We start from the raw sequence: 21,804 nt of genomic DNA, 5'->3' as shown, positions 1-21,804 counted from the left end.
ATGCCACAATTCTTTTCCTTTCCAAAAATTCATTGGATGTTACAAACTCTGTTCATACTTTACATGACAGAGGTTTTCAGGAAATGTATAAAGAGATATATATGTGGATATATATATCGGTACTTAATGAAGTATATCATAACTTCATTTCATTCAATAATACTTCAAAGATTTAATCTATTCAAATCTTGTCTTGTAGTCTCATCTATGTGATGAACTGTTGAAAGCTCATTATACCTTGAACGATGGTAGTTCAAGTAGTATTCAGATATAAGTATATTGGAGTATCTTGTAACTTCATCTTTTAAACTTATATCTAGTAAATGATTATCTTGTGCATGTCAAAGATTTTCGAAAAAATGTTGAGACAAGGTTAGATATATGAGATAACCTTGCAACGATATTTTATACAGTTATAAACGGGAACTCTGTGTATATTATACATGTCAGAGGATTTCAAAGATTGTGAAAAGTATATGTGTATATATACTGAATATTTTGCGACTTGGTCGCGTTAAGATATCAGCTTGGTTCATTTCTTCTTGACCAAGACTTTCATGAGTACTATGAGAATGCTCATATATTGTAAATCATTATACATATTATTTTGGTGGGCTTATTGCTCACCCTTGCTTTATTCTTTCATCACACAACATCAGATAGACAAGATGAACAGGACCAAGCTCCCAATTCGCGAGCGGATAGGAAAACGTTCCGCAGTTTCCTATAGGCGTTGATGTCGCTGTAGCTGAGGTAGGAACTACCAATAGGCTAGGCTTTCAACTTTTGATGTACCAGATTATGTATATTTATGAATTATAATAATGGCAAAAAAATGTAAATTTATTCAGAAACCCTTTTGAGGTGTAATGGCTTATAATTGTGGAATAAAATGACTTGTGTTATTTTTTTTGGGTATTCATCTCTGAGACTATAACTTGCGGTGTGTGTGTTTATTGTGGGGTCACAGTACAGAGTAGTTGATTATTTATTAAGATTGGGTGTTATTAAGGGAAATGGAACTCGTGACAACCCGGATCCCCGATCCCGGATTTGGGGGTGTTACATAATCTATCTATATTAATATATTAAAGATGAAATAATGAAAGTTTGGCCAGTAGTCGGGCTGGTCACCGTAATTATAGTAATATTTAAAATAAAACATCCTCATAAGTAATAGATAATTATTCATAATATAATTATATAAATACAAATAAAATTGTAATATGTCTGATGGATTTGATTTAAATAAAATAATATTTAATATTTAATAAAATTATACTATTGATCCATTCCTAAATAAAAAATAATGCGTACAATTAGTTGGATTTGCATCCTCGGATTAAAATAAAATAATAAAGACTGATAAAAATTTGAAAACAAATTTATTTGGTCGATATAATGTCATCAGGCTAAACCAAAAAATAAACGAGTTTAAATAAAATAAATTGAAAGTAAATTCGTTTGGAAGATACAATGTCATCAGATTAAAATAAAATTATACATATTGACAATTCGGTTTAAGACATAATAATATTCATTTTGGGCTAAAATGAAATTAAACAAAAAACTAAATAAAATTAGGTGGATTTGGTTGACGTAACGAGTCTGAGACTAAAACCAAGATTTGTTATCTCGGGATAAAACAATATAATAAATACTACTGATCTAGCTAAAATAATTTATCAAACCAGGCTACATCATAATGCGTTGGTCAATATAATGTCAGCAGAATAAAATAAAATATATTATCTATTCGGCTTAAAATAAAATAATATTTAAGTAGAGCTAAAATAAAATTAAAAATAAACTAAACGTAATTAGACGATTGATATAACGGGCCTAAGGCTAAAACAAAATAATGTATATTATTGACCTAAACTAAAACTAAAATTAAATTAAAACTAAAGTTAATTTTTATATTATTGATCTGTGTTAAAATAAAATTAAAATCTACATAAGTCGTTGTTAGGTATAATGCAGGCTTATGATTGTGGGATAACTGGAATCGGGTGTTGGCCCCAAATGTCACTTCAAAACGGAATTTCGGGTGTTGTTTTCAGTTTTTAAAAAAAATGCAGTGTCGGGTTATGGAATTCTATTTGTTTTCAGTTTTGTTTTTTTTTATTATTTTTTAAAGTAAAACAAAAACATTGTTTCGTTTTCTGTTTTTAACAAAAAAATCAAATTTTTGTTCCTGTTTTCGGATTGTTTGTATAATTTAATTAAATCAAAAAACGCGCTTTCGGATTTTGTTTTTTGTTTTGGAAAACTAAAAACGCAATTCTAAGTTCAGTTTTGCATTTTTGTTATTTTTTTAGAAAATAACAAAAACGTGGTTTCATTTTCTGTATTTATTAAAAACGTAATATCATTTTCTATTTTCGGGCAATTTAAATTTTTTAATTGAAACAAAAAACGCATTTTGGGTTCCAGTTTTTTACTATAAAAACGCATTTCCTGATTCTATTTGCATAGACAAAAAAAGTAGGAACAGCTTTTATTTTTAGCAAAAAAAGGGCAAATCGTCTTCTGTTTTTGTAAATAAAAAATTGATTTTGGCAAAAACGTAGTTTGAGTTTTAGTTTAAACTCAGATTAATAATTTTTGATAAAAACGCAGTTTCAATAAATGTTTGTAAATAAAACGTAGTTCCAGATAATGTTTTGGTCAGGATATGAAATGCTGTGTTCTAATTAAATATATCAAAAATGTTAAATGAGATTGAGTTTTATCAAAAACGGCATTTCGCCTTCTTTTTCATCTTCTGTTTAAGAAAATAAATAAAAAACGCAGTTTCAATTAATGTTTCTTCTTCTGTTTATATTAAAAACGAGGTTTCAGATCATGTTTTACTCAGGGAAAAAAATAAACAAAAAAACGCAGTTTCAATTAATGGTTATATTGAAAAACGTGGTTTCAGATCAAGTATTACTCAGGATGCATAAAATTGATGATTTTTAGGCAGACGCTACTGTGAAATATTTTTATAAAAAAAACTAATTAAAAAAAATTGAAACAACAAAATAGTAACGATTAAGAATAAAATTAGAAATAAAACATAAATTCAAATAAAAACAACCATTATAATCTCGACAATAAACCTTAAAATAAAGTCTCTGAATTACTAATGAATTTAAAATCTTTGATGTCTAATAAACTATCTCCAAATAAATAACATCAAATTACTTCAATTCTTTCCACGGGATGCTTGAAAATCCATGGCATTCTTAAATCGTGTGGACTTTCTTCTTCCCTTCTTCTTTTCAAGTTCTTTATCATGCATCACCTTTGGAAGCTCGACACCCGATGGCCAACGAGGATCACCTTTGGTCGGTATTGGTTCAAAAACACCGTCATAAACTTTTGAAACGTTGTCCAACCTATAAAAATCGCCCACAAACCTTTCGTGACTCATATTCAAATAAGCACAACACACAACCAAATCAGAACATGGAATGCGATAATTTTGCCACTTTCCGCAAGAACACATACCCTCTTGCAATCGGACGGTATGCCTATTTCCTCCTTTTTGGCCTACTATCCTAGTAACAACTTGAAATAACATCGAGTCTCGATCAAATACTGTCACATTATGCCCGGTAGCACGTTTATTCGACCGACTCAACATTTTGTGTGCATATTTTGTGAACACTTGACCTCTAGATATTTGGGTTGCAATCTCAACCCGTCTTTCATCAAAATACTCGACGTTCTTCATAAATATGAATCTTACCAATGAACTAATAGGGAGGCTTCTAGCTTCAAGAATTGCATTGTTCCAACTTTCGACATGGTTGGTGGTCATGATGCCAAACCGTTTCCCCACATCATGTGTTAAAGATCATTTCACTAATCTCTTAATTGGATTTTAGAAATATTTGTATTTACTTAACATGAAGATAGTTGCAAGTTAAATTTACTGATTTAGGGTTCAAGATTTAGTGTTTAGGAAGGCCCTAAACAATAGATCTTAAAACCTAGAAACCGATATTTATAATTTGAAATGATAAAGCTACTGTAGTTGTTTTAAAGATTTAGGGTTCACCAATCCCTTAACTGGGTTTTAGAAATATTAGTATTTATTTAACATGAACAAACAACTTTTAACATTTTTTATTTTACCAATACTTTAAACAGTGTTAACATTAATATATTCAATTGCTATTTAGGTGGCTTTTCTATCTTTCTTTTAAAGAGATGGCTGGGCGTACAGTTTCTGTTTATCGTACTGTTCTAGATGGGCTTGCATCATCCCATTTCAAATGGGAGCCTTATTCTGATATCATTGATGATTTGTCTGCTTATTGTTTGACTGGTCGTCATATCTGGCGTTATCGTGGGCCTCTCCTCTGTATTTTTATTGTAGAGACTCATGTGCCTGACAGAGTTGCTCGTCAGTTTGGCATGGTTCAGTCTATTCCACATGTTTTAGAGTATACTACTGAGCTTCATGAAATGACTCTAAAGGGCAATCAGTTGATTAAGTTTAGTCAGAAACATGAGTCTTTTATCACTCTTTGGGACCATCGTCTGGATTATATCTTCCATTCAGGTTTGATTGATGGTGGTGATAGTACAGTTCCTGACTACCATGACTGGTACTTGAAGAGGACAGTGAAATTTATTTCTCGTACTGGTGCATTTCATAGTTACATTGTAAGTTTTAACTTTGCATTTGTTTGTTTGCATTGTTTAATTTTCTTATCTTTGTTTATTTTGGTAACATATATTTCCTTTATTTATTTTTTAGGGAGATTTGTTGAGGAGTATAGCTGATCAGACGGTATCAGTTCTTCCAGATGTTCATCGTTTAGCTGCTGATGGTTGAAATGCTGTTAGGGATTTCAGATTCTATGGTTTTGATGGATTGACATTGGATGAGCGTAGAGTTAGAGAGATGGATGCGAGGCAAGATCCCGGCCGACGACGTGGTGGTGTTAGTGGTGGTGAGGTGGAGGCCGAGGTCGAGGCCGAGGACGAGGCCGAGCTCGAGGAGCTGATATAGGTGATCAGATTGTTGCAGTAGATGTAGTTGGAGATGTAGTTGGAGATGTAGTGGGAGATGATGTTCGTAGAGATGATCCTGTGATGACGCATCTTGGAGATGATGATGATAGTTTTGTTCATAGTAGCGGAGTAGTTCATTCTGATCGGGTTGATACTGTCGTTATTCAGGAGAGACCGAGAGATCCTTTTCCTTCATTTGATCTACATCTGACACCTACTCCACACATTCCCGAGCAGCCTATTCCACACTCTTCACCTGAGCATCATAGTATTCAGCGTGCTTGTACTGATGACATTCAGGAGAGGCCGGGGGATCCTTATCCTTCATTTGATCTTCATCTGACTCCTACTTCACACCCTCCTCCCGATGATACTATTAGTGATCAGCCTCCCCCTGTACGTCGTTCTAAGAGGCCTACTGAGTGTCCACCTAGAGATCATTCTCTTACTTTTTTTTATCGTGATGATGCTTCTACTATTGTTGGGTCTTCTCAGAGTTCCGATGGTAGTGTTGGAAGACGAAAGTTTGGCATTTGCTATGTGTCCCAAAAATGTGAGAAGAGGGCTCGTAGGCATCCAAAGTGTGGGACTAACAGGGAGAAGGGTGCAAAGAACTGACTTGTAAGTATTATTTCATCTTACATGTTTTTAGTTTTTACATGTTTTATGAATTTATTTAATTACATGTTTCAAACATCAAATATCAACAGAAAATAATGTGGATTAAATGAAATAATATGGAAGATGAGTGTTGTTGAATAAGTAGCACCTGCAAATGATTTCTTCAGTTAACCAAAAAATTCAGTCCAACAATATTGTATAAACATATATAACTAAGTTTTAGTTATGGATCAATTAGATGCTTTGTATGATTCTGCTATTACTGAAGATGTTGATGTAGTTGCTAAATTGGGAATGGAAGCTTATATTATCAACGATGATGCATGGGGAATTCAAAAAATGGAAACTTAAATTATAGTGCAAACTACATATACTGATTTGATCTATTTTCTGCAGATGTAGCACCGCAGCGACAATGGTATAGCACAGCAGCAACAATGGTTTAGCACAGCACCAACGCAGCAGCAGAACTTGATATTTTGGAATCGCTGTATATTTCAATTATGTTTTTAACGGTGCTTGTGAACGTATGGCTGCTTAATATTTTTTGGATTGAAAAACAGAAGTTTGTTTTTAGTTTTATAAGCTTTTCTGTCAAAAAGTTCAGGTCATTTGTTGTTTTTCTTAACAGTTGAACAATAAAAGTACTTAACAGAACATGAAAGTGCATTTTTATATTATAAAAAGCATTCCGTCTGCCGGTTTTAGTAATACTAATATGTAGTGTCAAACAGCAACTCAAAACAGAAAACAAACTTTCGTTTTTATATTATAAAACAGGATCACGTCTGTCGTTTCTATGTAATGCTGATATAAACAAACTCAAAACAGCAAATAGAGTAACGTTTTTAAAATGAAAAACAGCTTTTCATGTGCCGTTATATTTAAATCTAATATGTATTCTTGTTCACAAACTCAAAACATTAAAACAGCACGAAATGCTGTTTTTAAATTAAAATTTATTTTTGAAATAAAAGAGAAAACTTAACACGAGATGACGTTTTCAATATTGAAAACAAAAACTGGAATTATGTTTTTGGTTAAATTATAAAGAATTAAAAATGTATAAACGACACATGATTTCGCGTTTTAACTTTTGAAACAGAAATTCGTCTGCCGTTTTTCTTAAATAATAGAAAAAACAAAACCTAATACGGCTATAAGTTTTTAAATTGCATCAACATCAATTCGTATTGCGTTTTTCAGTTAATATCCCTGGGTGTGTATATCTTCTGCTTCCCTGTACTATGCTTCTGGAACTGCTTCTGTATATTTAATATACAGAAGATTGAGTAAAGTAGAGTTTAAGGGAGAAGAGTATTGGGACGGGTTTAAATAAAAAAACGTTAAACGAGATTACGTTTTTAGGTTTTTTAAAACGGCACACGAGGCTCTGTTATAGAGTGACATTTGGGGCCAAATGTTAGAAAAATGACATTGAGGGACATTTGACCCCAAATAGTTATATTTTGGGCCTTTTTTCCTCGAATCCGACCCTCGTAGCCGAAATATTAAAAATTTGATTGCAGATCTGTGAGTAAAATGTTTGGGCCTAAGTCGAAGGAGTCAAAATTGAAGTGTTAAAGCATGAATTCTCTGGGGTGGATTCCAGTTTTATGGTGGTTGCCGCTTCAACTTCCATGTCACTTTCGACTTTCCATTTGAGGTCACGGAGAGCCCGGGCCATCTGCTCTTTTTTGGTTTTTTCTCGGGCTCGGAGTTAAAGGAAACATGAACTCTATGGGTTTTCTTTTTCAACTTTGCCTCTTCTTCCTTCTTCTCGGATTCTTTTCTCAATGTTTGTCTGGGCCTTAGCCTCTTCTTCTTTTCGAATTCGGTTCCGGAGTGAGCCACTTCGAATTTCATCCCAGGCATCATCAGTTGGCCCTTTCATGTTTTTAGCAATCCGGTCTAGGACCGAACCACGGGTTTCTTCGGAGTGCTCTTCCTGATCCCCTAGGCGGGTTTCAGGTTCAGAATGGTTTTTCTCTTTCCACATACTCTTGGATCTGTTCCGAGGTCATGTTCCCCAGGGGTTGGTAGAGGTTTTGGCGTACTTGTGAGCTACCTTCTCGATGGTAATCATTTGGTCTCCTGATTGGAGTTGTTGAGATAAAGTACGGGTTATGGGGAGCCCCTCTTCTATCTCTTCAATATCACCGTCCCTGGGCGGGACGACTGTGGGATGAACTAGTCCAGAAACAGCTATTTTACTCTTTCTTGTAGTCATTGTTCTCAAGATAAAAAAAGAAAATATACTACAAACACAATATTAAGGATGTTTTTAAAGTACGGATGATTTGAACAATAGATCTAAGAAAGTCGAAACGTTAACCTCACTAGGGTGTAAAGTTTTGGCTTCGTTGGTGGAGTAAAACGGTTGAAATCGATGATACCACCAAGTACGGAGGTTCGACCCCTCATTCTAGTGCCAATGATAATTCCCTTTCTTCCCCGGACTCTTCTCACTTTCCTATCCAAGACTGGACTACGTTTGTGTTGAGGGTGTGCGGTCAAGTTGTAAGGTGTACTCCTGCAAAACAGAAACGGAGGGAGGTGGCATCCTCGCGGCAACTCCGATATAAGAACAAGAAAGAGTTTCTTAAAATTGAAGAAGAATGAAGAGCTATTCAAAAAATGTATCTGTAATGTGTGTATAAGTGTAAAGAACAAGAAAGCAGTAGTAACCCCCAAAACCTTTTTTAGACCTTTTATAGGCTCTAAATTTTAGGGTTTTGGAGATTCGTACATCTTAATCCTAACCATTGATGAATCTTCATTGGTAAATGATTGAATGGTTCAAGGGGCAATGGGGCCCGTCCCCTTGTTACTGGGATACCTTGAGGTCTTGACACATGGACAACTTAATATAGGACCGTTGCTTTATTGATTGGCCGCCACGTGTTCGGGGACCATCCCTTGTTGGGCTTGGGGTCCTTTTCCACCGGGCTTTTGTAATGCTTCTTTATGGCCTATCACCGGCTAGCAAACATTGTCCTACTAGGGGTCCAAGGGCATGATCTCCTTGTGATCTTAGGGTTAAACCCTCTGATCAGCAACATTTTCTTTGTGATTCATGGTAGGAGTTGACTCAAACAATCTTGTGTCAACAATTTGACCGCCAATGGGATTGGCCTTGGTCTAATGGGATTCCCGAGGAAACCTAGAGCATATAAGTTTTCTTACTCCCCAAAATTACGTTTGGCATGATCCCTACAAGTAAGGATATGTAAACATATCATAACACAAAACAGCTCTTAAAAAGAAAGAATTCTAACTTCAATCTTAAATTGCAATCAAACTTTCCATACAATTTCAACCATACACTAAACAAAAAATCATAACCCTCTAACTTCAAAATGCAGATTTAAGACTATACAAGGGCTGTTAATATGGGGAAATGCTATTGGCTTCCCTTGATATACCCCTGACAAATAAAACCAGTACTCATGCATGACAAAACATAAATATACCGAGTAATTAGTTATACAAAAAACATTCAACTCATGCTTGGTAGTTGGTATAAATATGTATACGAACTTTGTACATACAACTAAAGTAATAGTGATTCTACTGTAAAATGTAAATGGTTCTGTTTTCACCTAACAGCACATATTGAAGGATTCAACATCCCAGCTTTTTGTGATATGCACAGAGTCATGTATACAATAGCGGAATCATTTCTTACGCGAAAGTGCTGCAGCAATACCACCAGCAACAAGTCCAACGGCAGTTGCAGCAATTCCCACGCCTATCACTCCATCTTGGTAGACATTAACAGATTAAAAAGAACAGGAAAAAATTGTGTCATTGGTTTTTTCATTTGAATGCAGATAAGAAAGATGTGATTTTGACTTGTATAAAATACCTTTTGTAATACGTTCTTCGACAGCACTTTTAAGGTTCAAAGCTTGTCCCCAATCTGGTGCAATCTAGACAGCAAAATTGTTATTGAGACAAAATGACATGACTGATACTATGAGCTCAGAACCTTTATTTACATATAATTGACTTGAAGAATGCCCTCAGGGCAAATTGGCACACTAAGAATATACAAAGTCACATGCTTGTCAATATAAAGCAGAAGATAATATGAGTATGTTGCAAGTGGTTTTAGTTTCATTCCTATATCAAGCAGCAGGACACGAGTTTCAGTATATAACTGCAAGTACACATGCATCATACCTCTAAACAGCGTCCAACAAGTTGCCTGCTCCTAGAATAATCTCCACTTCTGTAATACCCAACAGCTAGAAGATACATTTTTTCTCTCATTTGAAGTGAGCTGTTATTTCCGGCCAGAGAAGCTGAAAAGGCAATAGGTTTAGGTTACGCAAAAGAATTAAAGAACTAAATCTTACTACTGAAAAGACATGGGAAACTAATAAAGATTGAAAATTAATACTAATAAGAAAGACCCAGATTAGTTTCTAACCTTCTAGCATTGCAATGCCACGTTGTACATCTTCTGGACGACTCGAATGAACAAGAGCCCATGATAGCCTCATAATGCATTCCCTTCTAGTTTCATCAGAAGAACCTTTCTCAGCCTCGGCAACATCACGCTCACAACCCTGAATACACATTAGAGATCCATAATCAGAGAACAATCACTTAAAAACAAACGTTATCATATTTAGTACGGAAAGTAGTACTGGCATCAGCCCGTGACGAGTTTACTCTTAGATCTATTAAGACATCCAATTTTGAACACGAAAGATGTTCAATTCTGTATGTCCAGTAGCGTATCATAAGATGTATAACATAACTAACAAAAATGCCAAGAGAATATTAGATAAATTGTAGGGTCCTTTAGAATCATAGCATCACTTGTCCTGATGATATAGTCGAGGTTACAGGTAGAACTATCTGATGCATATCCTGTTACTTAAAGGTTTAGAAAATAGAACTACAGTACGGGTACAGACAAAAATATGAACAGAATATATTATATGATATAGAGAGAAAGCATATGACTAGATCACATGAGCCGCAAGGTTTTCTGGCCTAGGGCCCTGCAAATACTGTAGAAAGGATAGGCAGCATAGACTGTATGCCGGTCTTAGCAATAACCAGATATCGATAAATTTTTATGACACTCATAATTCTTTTGGGCCAGGTCACAAACTTTTATAAGCACATAAATTAAAATTTGGGCCATGGAGAGAGTAGAAAAGTTAACCACATTTTGCGATATAGGAACTTTTGAAACTTCACTCTAGTCCCGTAAAAACCTGGAACTAGCCAATGATGTAGTCTCATTAACAACAATATAGGAAAAATACTAAAATTAGGTGTACATTAGCATCACTGACATTACGTAAAATTTAAATTTTTTAGGAAGTAATCTATCGTATTTTCTTTACTTGAAAGAATGCAACTATAACTCGTCTACAGTTTATCTCCATTTATTTATTAACTCATATAGATTCTCCTGTTTCTCCCTCCTAAGCTTCTGACATTCTCTTGCGACTTCACTAATCTCTTCTGCAGCAGCAACCACACCCAAAATTCAATCCTTTAAAAACCTAATAAGTTCTGTAGTATATACTACAAAACTCACAAGAGAACCATTAGCATAAAAGTTAATACCTACAACGTACGGTCTTATTTCTCCAAAATTCACCACCCACCGATACTACAACTTCTTCAACGACTCTCTAGTCTCTAATTTTACTTCTACAGAACCTAAAAAGCTTGGTAAGGTAGCATATACTATACACTAATTTTCTTGTAATTAAAAGCTCATTAACAAGAGAAACAGTAGAGCGTATTTAGTAGCACAAAAACGATAGCATTTACTATTTACACACAAAAATATAATCCAATTGCATAGCAAGAGAAAAACATTCAACATCAAAACCCATATGACTTATATAACTTCATCTAGATACTACGCACTACGGTAAGCAGCTCTTGTCACACAAAGTCACAAACTACATATGCATTAGCATCACTTAATTCGAGCAATTTAAGTCTCTTCCTGACAACTATTCTAGAAATCGTAATTATTCGAGAACTCGATAAATTATCATCACTTAAACCGTAAACATAACAAAATAAAAAAAGTCCTTGCTAATTACAAAAAAAGGCTCACTATAAATAACTAGAGTAGAGGTACGATCTACGTTCCTATGTAACTAACTGCGGACTACATTACTTAATTTCAAGCAATTCAGTCTCACTTAATTTCGAGCAATTCAGTCTCTTCCTAACTACTATTCTAGAAATGTAACATAATCGAGAAATCGATAAATCATCATCAGCTAAACTATAAACTAAAACAAAATTAAAAATAGTCCTTACTAGTTACGGAAAAAGGATCACTATAAATAATAACAGTAATGTTACGATATGCGTGCCTTATCTAACTCGATACGGACTCTGTTCTGAGCGGGATATATTTTTTCGAAAAATCAATTCAAAGCTATAAAATGAGTAGAGAATTTTAAAAAAATAAAATAAAAAGCTAAATTCGTCAAATGAATCAACATAAAGCTTCTAATTAAACTGAGAAATTTCAATTTCAGTTATATTAGTTATAAAATAGAAAATGTATACTTACAACAATGATATCAGAATCACACCAGGGGAGTTTATCGGTTCCTTTGAAAAACGTGCCGACTTTATTGAATAATCTCCCTACTTTAGCTTCCATTTTATGTATGTTTCAGCGAGAGAGAAAGAGAGAGGGAGAGAGAGAGAGAGAAAGAGAGAGAGAGACGGGAGAGAGAGGGGGAGGGGGAGGGGGAAGGGAGGAAGAGAACTAATTAGTATCAAATTGCAAAACTGAGAGAGAGAGAGGGAGAGAGAGAGGGAGAGAGAGAGAAGACGAAGAAGAAATCACGAAACTTGCTTGTTAAGATTGGCGAGGCTTAATAATAATATTCTCTTTTTAATTTCTTAGTCCCTCCTATATTGATTTCGAACACTATTTATATTAAGTGATTGATTATTAATTTATGTATAATTTATAAGATAAAATATAATTATAAGTGATCTCGTTGGATTTGTATTTATGAATATTTTAATATAATGAATTTTTTATAATTAATACTATTACCAAATTAAAGATATTAACAATAAAAAATGTGTATTGGCAAACGTACCTCACACAAATAGAAAACGTTTTTAGGAATGGTGGGAGTACTAGATTATTATCCTTTCATAAATAATTTTTTATATTATTTACTTCCGTAATTCTTTTTTTGATATATGAAGTTTTATTATTAGGGAAATAAATGACTATGCAACATCATAAAGTGAATAATGTTTCTGAGATTATGTCACTTGAATTTTATGAGATGAAAAAATATCACATATAAAAACATAAAGTTATTATTATAATGGTAGAAATTATGTATATTATGAAAATTTTACTAATATTTTATAAAAAAACCACATGTATATCTAGTAAATTTCTTGAGATAACTTCAGAATTATTATTAATCCCAATAATAAAAGGCAACAATATGTGTTTCTGCTGTGAGTTAACTTATGTAACATTATTTTATGATTTCGGTTTTAAATTACGATTTCAGTTTTGAAACCAAAATAAATTATGTTATATTAATATTACAATTTTACTCATAATTTATTTAAAATATGCTTAAACACATAATCACCTTTAAATTAAGTTATTGTCAAGAAAATAAGTCTCATTTGTCGGTAAATATTTTAGTGATTCTAATAAAATTAAATGAGTTTAAACACTACAAGTATCTCTAATAGTACAATCTCTTAACTAAAAAATCATATCATAAATTATAGTTATAGAAATTATCTAAGAATATTATGCTTTCCAATGATGTAAAATCATCAGTTAAAATTTTAGATAATATATTAATGTTGGCCAAATTTGTTGAACCACTGTAGAATTATAGCAATATGTCAAATCATTTAGTTACCATATTAAAATAAAACATTCTATTTATAACAAATTAAATGATAATTGTATATTATTTTTAAAATATAGACAACCATTATAGACAATTCTGAAGTATAATTTCTTACGGGTTCACTAAATTTTTTAATAATCAATATATTAATTATTTGAATAACTATTATAGCCAACAATTATCGAATATATTCTAAGAATATATCCAAGACTACCCTTAATTAAAAAATTACAATTAGTAGAACTACATTAACTAATATAGTCAATCTCTTTCATTTTCACTGCTCGGTTTCCCTGATCTATATTTATAGTCATCCGCGATATGTTGATTATATATAGCCAACCTCTACAGATATGTAGCACCCATCCATGTCACATTTTCTCTTCTTTTCGGTTTATTTTTTAGTAGTGTCTAAAAATTGGGGAGTACTCGGACGAGTACTCGGGAAGTAATCGGAGTCGAACCTATTTTTATACGGTTTTGATGTACTTGATTATAACTCGGTTTTTTACTTGACTCGGGTCAAACTCAAGCAAAACTCGGATTACTCGGAAAAGACTAGGTTTTAGAAGATAAAATTTGAAAAAAAAAACTAATGTTCTAAAAAAAAACTTGTAACTGAGTACTTATTTTTAACAAATAAATACAACTTTTAAGTATATTTAATGTTAAAATAATTATAAAAGGATAGCAAAAATAAGAAAATAATAATTAATTACATTACATATCATTTATAAAATATTATAAGTTAAATTCATACTAAATTAAAAGTTAACGGTCATTTAAAATTTCGAGTTTTATATCGAGTACTATTTCGAGATACTCGAAAATATAATTAATTATTTCATATATTATTTATTTATATAATACTTTAATTTAAATAAATATTAAAATTAAAATTTAGTATTTTATTATCCGAGTTTTTAACCGAGTACTCTTTTCGAGTACTCGTTACTCCATACATTCACCGAGTCGAACCGAATACCGATTTTTAGAACACTACTTTTTAGAGCATAGTTGATTTTTTCACATTATTTGTCTAAATATTCTTGTTTAACAAAATTATGTAAATATTAGTTCAATCCTATTTTTTATAATTTTAGTTTTAATGGAAATTTGGAATTCTAAACATAGACAACATTTTCAGGTCAATTGGTGTTCATATTAATTTATTTAAAAATATTTTTAAATAAAAAATATAGTTCAAAATAATAAAAACCAATTTTCAAGATATAGCTAACCAGTATAGACAACATTATCGGAACACACCACCTTCCGGATTCAATAAAATTTAGCTAATCATTAATTTATATTATTTTAGTCAACCATTTTAGTTAGTCCCGTCAAATATGCACTAATAAGAATGGTCTAGTACTAGAGTAACATAAATTTGCATCAATAAGTTTTGATGACAGTCGGAGAATTGAGATAGTAGAAGACGGTAAAAAGAAATAAATTAAATGAACTATGCTTTAAAGTTTCATCATAATAAGACTAACATGAGACTAATTACGCAAACTGCAATTCACTACGCAACCCAGAAGCGTAAGATAAGTAAACGTTATTTCTCGTAAGGAATCTTACACGAAAAAATCTTTAATACCTTGAATGCATAAGGCAAACCTTGAATTCACGAGAAAGATATAAGAGAAAACTCTTAAAGTTTTGATTTCAATAAAAAATTCTCCATATGTTACATCATAATATTGTTTATATAGCAATATAAAATCTTAAAATGAAATAAAAATAAATTCCAATTAAAAATAAATAATACTTGAAAGCAGTGTGATTGTGTGATCATGAAAATTTGAGCATGAGCATGCAATATCTCTCATCTTGTCCTCAAAAGTCACTATGTTATTTTTCAGTTTTGGTATTTTCATGCAATCCAGCGGCGTGAGCATGTCATCAGATCACCATTCAGTCCTCAGCGATATTATATCTTTGTTCTTCTCGCATTCATCACACACTCGATATGCACAAAAGATTCTCCTACATCAAACTCCTCCACTTCAAAAGAAATTGAGTTCTGATCATCTAGAATAACAATTACGCAGACTTGCTATTTATCTTGTCATGGTCGTACTTTTTAAGGGAAAGACGTTGTTGGAATTTTGTAATTCACATCCTCCCCGAAAATAATTTTTTTTAAAAAAGGTGTCACTAAAACCACCCCGAACCAACCATTATAAATCTTTGTGATAATAAATTTAGAATCGACATCACAAAACTCTTGCGTTGTATCAAAATATGATGACTTAAAAGAACATTTATCCTCAAAGAGATACAACACATATTTCATGTTATGATTTTTAAAGTCAACTGCCTTATCACAACTTTTTTGACACCAATTCAAATCAAACTGATATAATCTACCAAATACTAATTCCCACGAATTTACGTCAAACTTATCAAAAATCGCAGAATAGTTGTTCCTCAAACTAACAATGTCAAACGCATAACTTTCGGTTACGGTACTGACAACCAGTAGGTTACACCAAACAACATTATTTGGTTCGACAAAATATTGCGAAGGCAATTTGATTTCAATGACCATATTCCTCAAATTAAATTTATCATGCTATTGAAAATCTATCACAATCGCAAAAGGCTGAGGACTCGCTTTTAATGACTGAATTAAGTCTTGAAGTCACAAACCATCCGTCAATTTATAAATGTCCAATACAGCTTTTGTACGCCTTCACCATGTAGTTCAACACCACTTCCATCCCTATAGATATCCTCAATATTTTTTAAGTGTGCTTTAGTACATTTTCATCATTGTTTTCTTCGTTAACCACATCCACTATTACCGAATCGATAGGATTACAATTTTCAGAACTCGATATCTCACACCCTTCTTCAACTATCTCCGTACCCTTTAAATTTTTTTTCATAATCAAATTCAATAACTTCTATATTCTTCATATTCAATAAGATTCCCAATTTTGGTTGGAGACTTTTATCAAACACACTGTCATATGATATCGAGCCGTATTATCCTATTATATGTGATCAATATGCATTTTAGACTCATATCCATCCGGTAAAAATCTCTTAATCATCAATTCTTTTATCCTCTGCCATGTCCTAACGGGTTTCTTCATTCTGCATAACAAGTTCATCCCCCATATAGAAGCAACACTCCATAACCTGATGCCACCATATTCACCTGCTTACTCTCAGGAATACCCATAACATCAAAAAATTTATCAACATCAGCATACCAATTCAGAAACTCGTCAACTCCAAGAGACCCATAAAATAATGGTATATCGGCTTTACAATATCATTGAGTCGATTACCTATATTCAACGTCAAGCCCGAATTCTCACCCACATAAATTTTTTCCACCTCGAGATACTCGATTATGAAATTCCTTTCAGATCTACGTTGCTTGTTATTGTTATTCATTTTGAATGTCAACGTATCCGCTCAATTTGTGAAAACCTTTAGAGTCGTGGTTAAAACCGTCGTAACCTCTTGAGAATCTTCTTAAGTAATTGGTTTGCCCATATCGAATCAATTAACGAAAGAACATGAAAACGCCAGCTCTGATGCCAGCTAACATAACACGGAAGCGTATGATAAATAAGCGCTAATTCTCGTAAGGACTCTTACACGAGAAATTCTTTAGTACCTTTAATCCATAAGGGTTTTCTTGAATCAATAAGAAAAATATAAGAGAAAACTCTTAATGTTTTGATTTTAATAGAAAATTCTCCATATGTAACATCATAAGATTGTTTATATAGGAAAAAAAACTCATAAAACGAAGTTAAAACAAATTCTCATTAAGAACAAATAATAATTAAAAATAACGTAAATGTAGATTTGAGTATGAACATGCAATATCTCTCTTCTTGTCCTCAAAAGTCACTGTTGTATTTTTCAGTTTTGACATGTTCATGCAATTCAGCGGCGTGAGCATGCCATCTTATATACTCAACAGTGTTATCGTGCACTACTCAGTTAAATCACATATTTGTTCATCTTGCCTTCATCACACTCTCGATATGCATCGAAAATTCTCCTACATCAACTAGTCATTGCACTATATAGATAATACAATTTAGGTCCGGCGAATATACAAATGTTAAAATCCTATACATACTTTCCGGTGAGGATTATAAATATTAAAATTATAAATATATAAATTCAAATTTAATGTATATAATAACAAATATTAATTAATATTATTAGGATTCGGTTCGATTTATATCCAAATTTTTTTAAAATCAAATGATAATCATATTATTAATTCGGTTTATAATTAACACGAATTGTACGATTTTTTCCAATTTCAGTTTCGGTTTAATTTTGCTATCCTCGAACTCTCGCGGCTACTCTGTGTCTGGTAGTAATGTATAATTGTATATACACATATTTTATGCTCACTCCATACAGTTATCCTGGAAAGTAGAGCCACAAATTCTCCCATAACAACAACCAAATACACATGACTAAAAAGCACTTAGTGGAACTCAAAAGCAAACCTCGAATCTCCAAAAAGTCCATTCATTTTGTCTCTTTTTCTTTTACACACTCCACTCTACAAAGATTCAACCTTTATGAAAAAGTAACATCTTTTATTTAAAAATCCAAATATATAAACCTCCCTTTTAATCCCCACCTTTCTTTTTTACTCCATCTCTCAGACTCTCTCTCTCTCTCTCCTACCCTCATCTACTTCAGCTCTGTCACACCACTTATTTTTTAACTTTTCACACTCATTCTTGCTGCTGAAATGTTGATTATTTTGCTACCCATCAAGTGTTTTCCAGGTAAAAATCACAACTTTATACATTTCAAGAATCTTTATTGGGTTTTAGCTGTAATTTTGTTGCTGGGCTTTGTTAATCTTGGGTTTTGTGATGATTTTTCTGCTCTATCAGTTCCATTAGGCTTTAAAATTTCTGGGTTTGATGTTAAAAATAATCTTGTTTCTGAAAATGGTGTTTTTGTATTTGGGTTCTTGGAAAGATATGGTCTTGATAGTGATGGGCTTTTGGTAGGTATTAGATATAATATAGATACAAGTGTAGATACAAAAGCTGCAAATGTTCCTGTTTGGACTGTAGGTGGTGGACTTAAAGTGTCTTTGAACTCTACATTTAAGCTTGATATGGATGGTAAGCTCATTTTAACTAATGATCTTGATGGTTTAGTTGTTTGGAGTAGTAATACATCTAATTTAGGCATTGAAAAAGCTAGTCTTTTGAACAATGGGAACTTGGTTCTTGTTGATAGTAAGGATAGAGTAGTGTGGGAAAGTTTTAATAGCCCAACAAGTATGCTACTTCCTGGCCAGGCTCTTCATTTTTCGCAAACTCTTAGAGCCCCTTCGACGAAATCTACTGCTAGTTACTATAGTTTTGTGATTAGGGAGTCTGGTGAACTGGCTCTTTTGTGGGAGCACAATGTTACTTATTGGAGGAGTTACTTGAGGTCATCTGTTGCGGTTAAGGAAGCGAGATTTGATGGTGATGGTGTTTTGGGAGTGTTTGATGATGCTAACAAGATGGTTTGGTCTACTTCGAGTAAAGATTTTAGAGACCCTTCTGTCAAGTTGAGACATTTGAGGATAGATCAAGATGGGAACTTGAGAATGTATTCGTGGGATAACAAGACTTGGAGAGTGGGATGGCAAGCAGTTGAAAACCAGTGTACTGTTTTTGGTGCTTGTGGTTTATATAGTGTGTGTGGGTTTAATTCATCAGGACCTGTTTGTGATTGCTTGTTTTCGGATTCTAATGAATGGGCAGGTGGTGCTCCGGCAACTGATTTCGGTAATTCTGGGTGCAAAAAGATGATCGACTTGAGTAATTGCAAGATGCGTACAAGCATGTTGGTTATGAAACAGACAGTACTTTATGGTCTATATCCTCCTCATGATATCGATTTGATGTTGGGCCAAGAAGCTTGTAGAGAGTACTGCTCTAATGATACTACATGTATTGCTGCAACTTCGAAGAATGATGGTTCAGGTCTATGCACTGTGAAAAGGACTAGCTTTATAAGTGGGTATCAAACCCCATCCGTGCCTTCTACTTCATACTTAAAGGCTTGCTTTGTCCCTCAGGCAGTTTCAGCTCGAGGTGCTAATCCTCACGGAGATGCAGGATCAATTTCTTTGTCACCTGGTAAACTTGGAGCTGAAAGAGGTAGCAGTAAAAAGTTTATAGGAACTATAGTTATCATAATATTGGGGACGCTGTTGGTCATCGTTATTTTGCAGATGTTTGCATTTTGGTTTCTTTACAAGAGAAGGCACGCAAAGGCTGGAAAGCGGATTCCTTTTGGGAAGGATGACCAGATGAACCCACACTATAGCGCTCTTATCAGATTATCATTTGAGGAGATACAAGAGCTAACTTCAAACTTTGTAAACCAACTTGGTCCTTCAGTATTTAAGGGTCAGCTCTCAAACAAATCACTAGTGATTGCCAAAGTGATAAACAATCCAGTTATATCTGAGAAAGAATTCCGAATAGCAGTTTCAAGCTTGGGAAGGACTCATCACCGTAACCTCGTCTCCTTGACAGGTTTTTGCTTTGAGACAAAGCACAAAATCATACTTTTCGAGTATATTCCAAATGGCTCACTGGACAACTTTTTATTCAACGTTGATCATGACAAAGGTAATTCTGACTGGCAGCAGAGGCTTGATATTGCTATTGGAATAGCTCGTGGCCTTGCTTATCTACATTCTGAGTGTCAACAATGTATAATTCACGGAAATCTGAAGCTGGAAAATGTCTTGCTTGATGAGAAGCTGGCCCCCAAGCTGACAAATTTCGGACTCTTTAACTTAATGCAAGGACCCGCCACTTCAGAATCTTCACCAGAAAAAGATATCTACATGCTTGGAGAAGTATTGCTTCAAATTGTGTTGTGCAAGAGGAATATAGCCATCGGCCAGCAAGTGTTAGAACAGTTGAACAAAGAGAAGGAATTATACGATATAGAGGACTCGGGAGGAGTAGAAAGAGTTGTTAGAATAGCCCTGTGGTGCATGCAAAGCCAACCATTCTTGAGACCCTCCATCGGGGAAGTTGTTAAGGTTTTAGAAGGTACACTTTCCGTAGACAGCCCTTCATCAGTTTTGATAGCTAGACGCGAGAGCACGATGGGAGAGGAAGCAGTAGAAAAGATAGAGATTGAAGCAGCGTAGAATGCCATCGATTATGAACAAGGTTCGAAAATTCAGTGAGAGTTGTGGCGAATTATTTTCTTTGCCCTCTCTTTCAATTTCCTCTCCAAATTAGTCAATTTAGTTAGAGTTGTAGTTGTATTAATTAATGTAAGAGTAGAACATGATTATCAAGATTCTCATGGCTCCAACTATTTTCAGTAGCCATCCATCATGATTCTTATGGCTCTGTTTTAGATTTCCATGTATTGAAGATTTGACAAAAAACTGTATGATAACACTTAAATTAACTTTGTTAGGGCTTCTCTAATGGTAGCTTTAAGTAGACCTAGCAAATGAGAAAACCGGTTCGGTTTGGCAAATCGGATAATCTGTTCGATTTTGGATTAGATCAATTTCTGATCGGTTTCATTTTCGGATTATGATATAAGTGGAGATCAATCAAATCAGATTTGATTTGTTTCGGTATAATTCAGATTAAAAAGGGAAGAACATTGGATAAAAATCGGACAAATTCGGTTTGGATTAAATTCAGATCATAACTTATTCATTTTTTCAATTTATGAGATTTAAAAAAATATCTTTCTATTAAATATAGTACTTTTAATATAATATAATAAACATAAAATATTTTTAAATATGAATTTTACTTATTTCGGATCATATTCAGTTCGTATAATATATGACTCAATTTTGTTCGATTCCAATTTATAGATCTAGTATTTTAGATCATTTTCGGTTAGGGTAATTTTTGTATCGGTTAAATTGATTTTCAAATAATTATCGGATTATATATTTCGGACATCGGATCGTATATCATTCCATGAATTTCAGTTCTCTGACTACCGGATCTAGCTTTAAGTACAATTTACTTCATTTTTGAAGTTTAAACCATTAAAAAAACATCTCCAATCTCCAATCATTATCATCTCTCTCTTCATATTTGAAGACATCAACTGTTTAACATCATATTTGAAGCAGAAATGTGTATCTGAAATATTATACTTAAAAGCAATTGTTTAATGTTAAACTTTTAAAAAGTATGTGAATGATAAGTTAAAATTGTATAAGAAAAAGAAACAAGTATGTTTAGTGATTGTTTAGTGATTTCTATGTAAGTTA

General features: G+C 33.2%; 3 protein-coding genes across 3 annotated transcripts; 1 reads left to right on the top strand and 2 right to left on the bottom strand.

Annotated features, from left to right (window-relative positions):
* Positions 1–3,190: 3,190 nt before the first annotated feature.
* LOC141661311 (uncharacterized) lies at positions 3,191–3,808 on the bottom strand. Its single transcript, XM_074468294.1, has one exon. It carries the CDS (start codon positions 3,806–3,808, stop codon positions 3,191–3,193), a length of 618 nt encoding a protein of 205 aa, XP_074324395.1.
* A 5,094-nt stretch (positions 3,809–8,902) lies between these two features.
* Positions 8,903–12,471, bottom strand: LOC141659505 (mitochondrial fission 1 protein A-like). Its single transcript, XM_074466399.1, has 5 exons — positions 12,197–12,471; positions 10,067–10,205; positions 9,817–9,938; positions 9,500–9,563; positions 8,903–9,394 (listed from the first exon to the last, which is right to left on the bottom strand). The coding sequence occupies exons 1-5, from the start codon at positions 12,287–12,289 to the stop codon at positions 9,309–9,311; spliced, it is 504 nt and encodes a 167-aa protein (XP_074322500.1). The 5' UTR covers positions 12,290–12,471; the 3' UTR covers positions 8,903–9,308.
* Positions 12,472–18,051: 5,580 nt separating this feature from the next.
* On the top strand, positions 18,052–20,968 carry LOC141659504 (G-type lectin S-receptor-like serine/threonine-protein kinase SD3-1). The gene has a single exon (XM_074466398.1). The coding sequence runs from the start codon at positions 18,277–18,279 to the stop codon at positions 20,701–20,703; it is 2,427 nt and encodes an 808-aa protein (XP_074322499.1). The 5' UTR covers positions 18,052–18,276; the 3' UTR covers positions 20,704–20,968.
* The last annotated feature ends 836 nt before the right edge of the window (positions 20,969–21,804 follow it).

This window comes from Apium graveolens, chromosome 5 (genome assembly GCF_009905375.1).
Source record: "Apium graveolens cultivar Ventura chromosome 5, ASM990537v1, whole genome shotgun sequence".
In the NCBI taxonomy this organism is placed as follows: domain Eukaryota; kingdom Viridiplantae; phylum Streptophyta; class Magnoliopsida; order Apiales; family Apiaceae; genus Apium; species Apium graveolens.
This window is presented reverse-complemented; position numbering and strand designations above follow the sequence as displayed.

What these genes read in the sequence shown, in the direction of transcription:
- LOC141661311 (XM_074468294.1), bottom strand. Translation starts at nt 3,808, where the DNA reads ATGACCACCAACCATGTCGAAAGTTGGAACAATGCAATTCTTGAAGCT.
- LOC141659505 (XM_074466399.1), bottom strand. Translation starts at nt 12,289, where the DNA reads ATGGAAGCTAAAGTAGGGAGATTATTCAATAAAGTCGGCACGTTTTTC. An exon ending in TTGTTGGACGCTGTTTAGAG is followed by an intron (nt 9,564 to 9,816) that starts GTATGATGCATG and finishes TTTGCTGTCTAG; the next exon opens with ATTGCACCAGATTGGGGACA. An exon ending in CGAAGAACGTATTACAAAAG is followed by an intron (nt 9,395 to 9,499) that starts GTATTTTATACA and finishes ATGTCTACCAAG; the next exon opens with ATGGAGTGATAGGCGTGGGA.
- LOC141659504 (XM_074466398.1), top strand. Translation starts at nt 18,277, where the DNA reads ATGTTGATTATTTTGCTACCCATCAAGTGTTTTCCAGGTAAAAATCAC.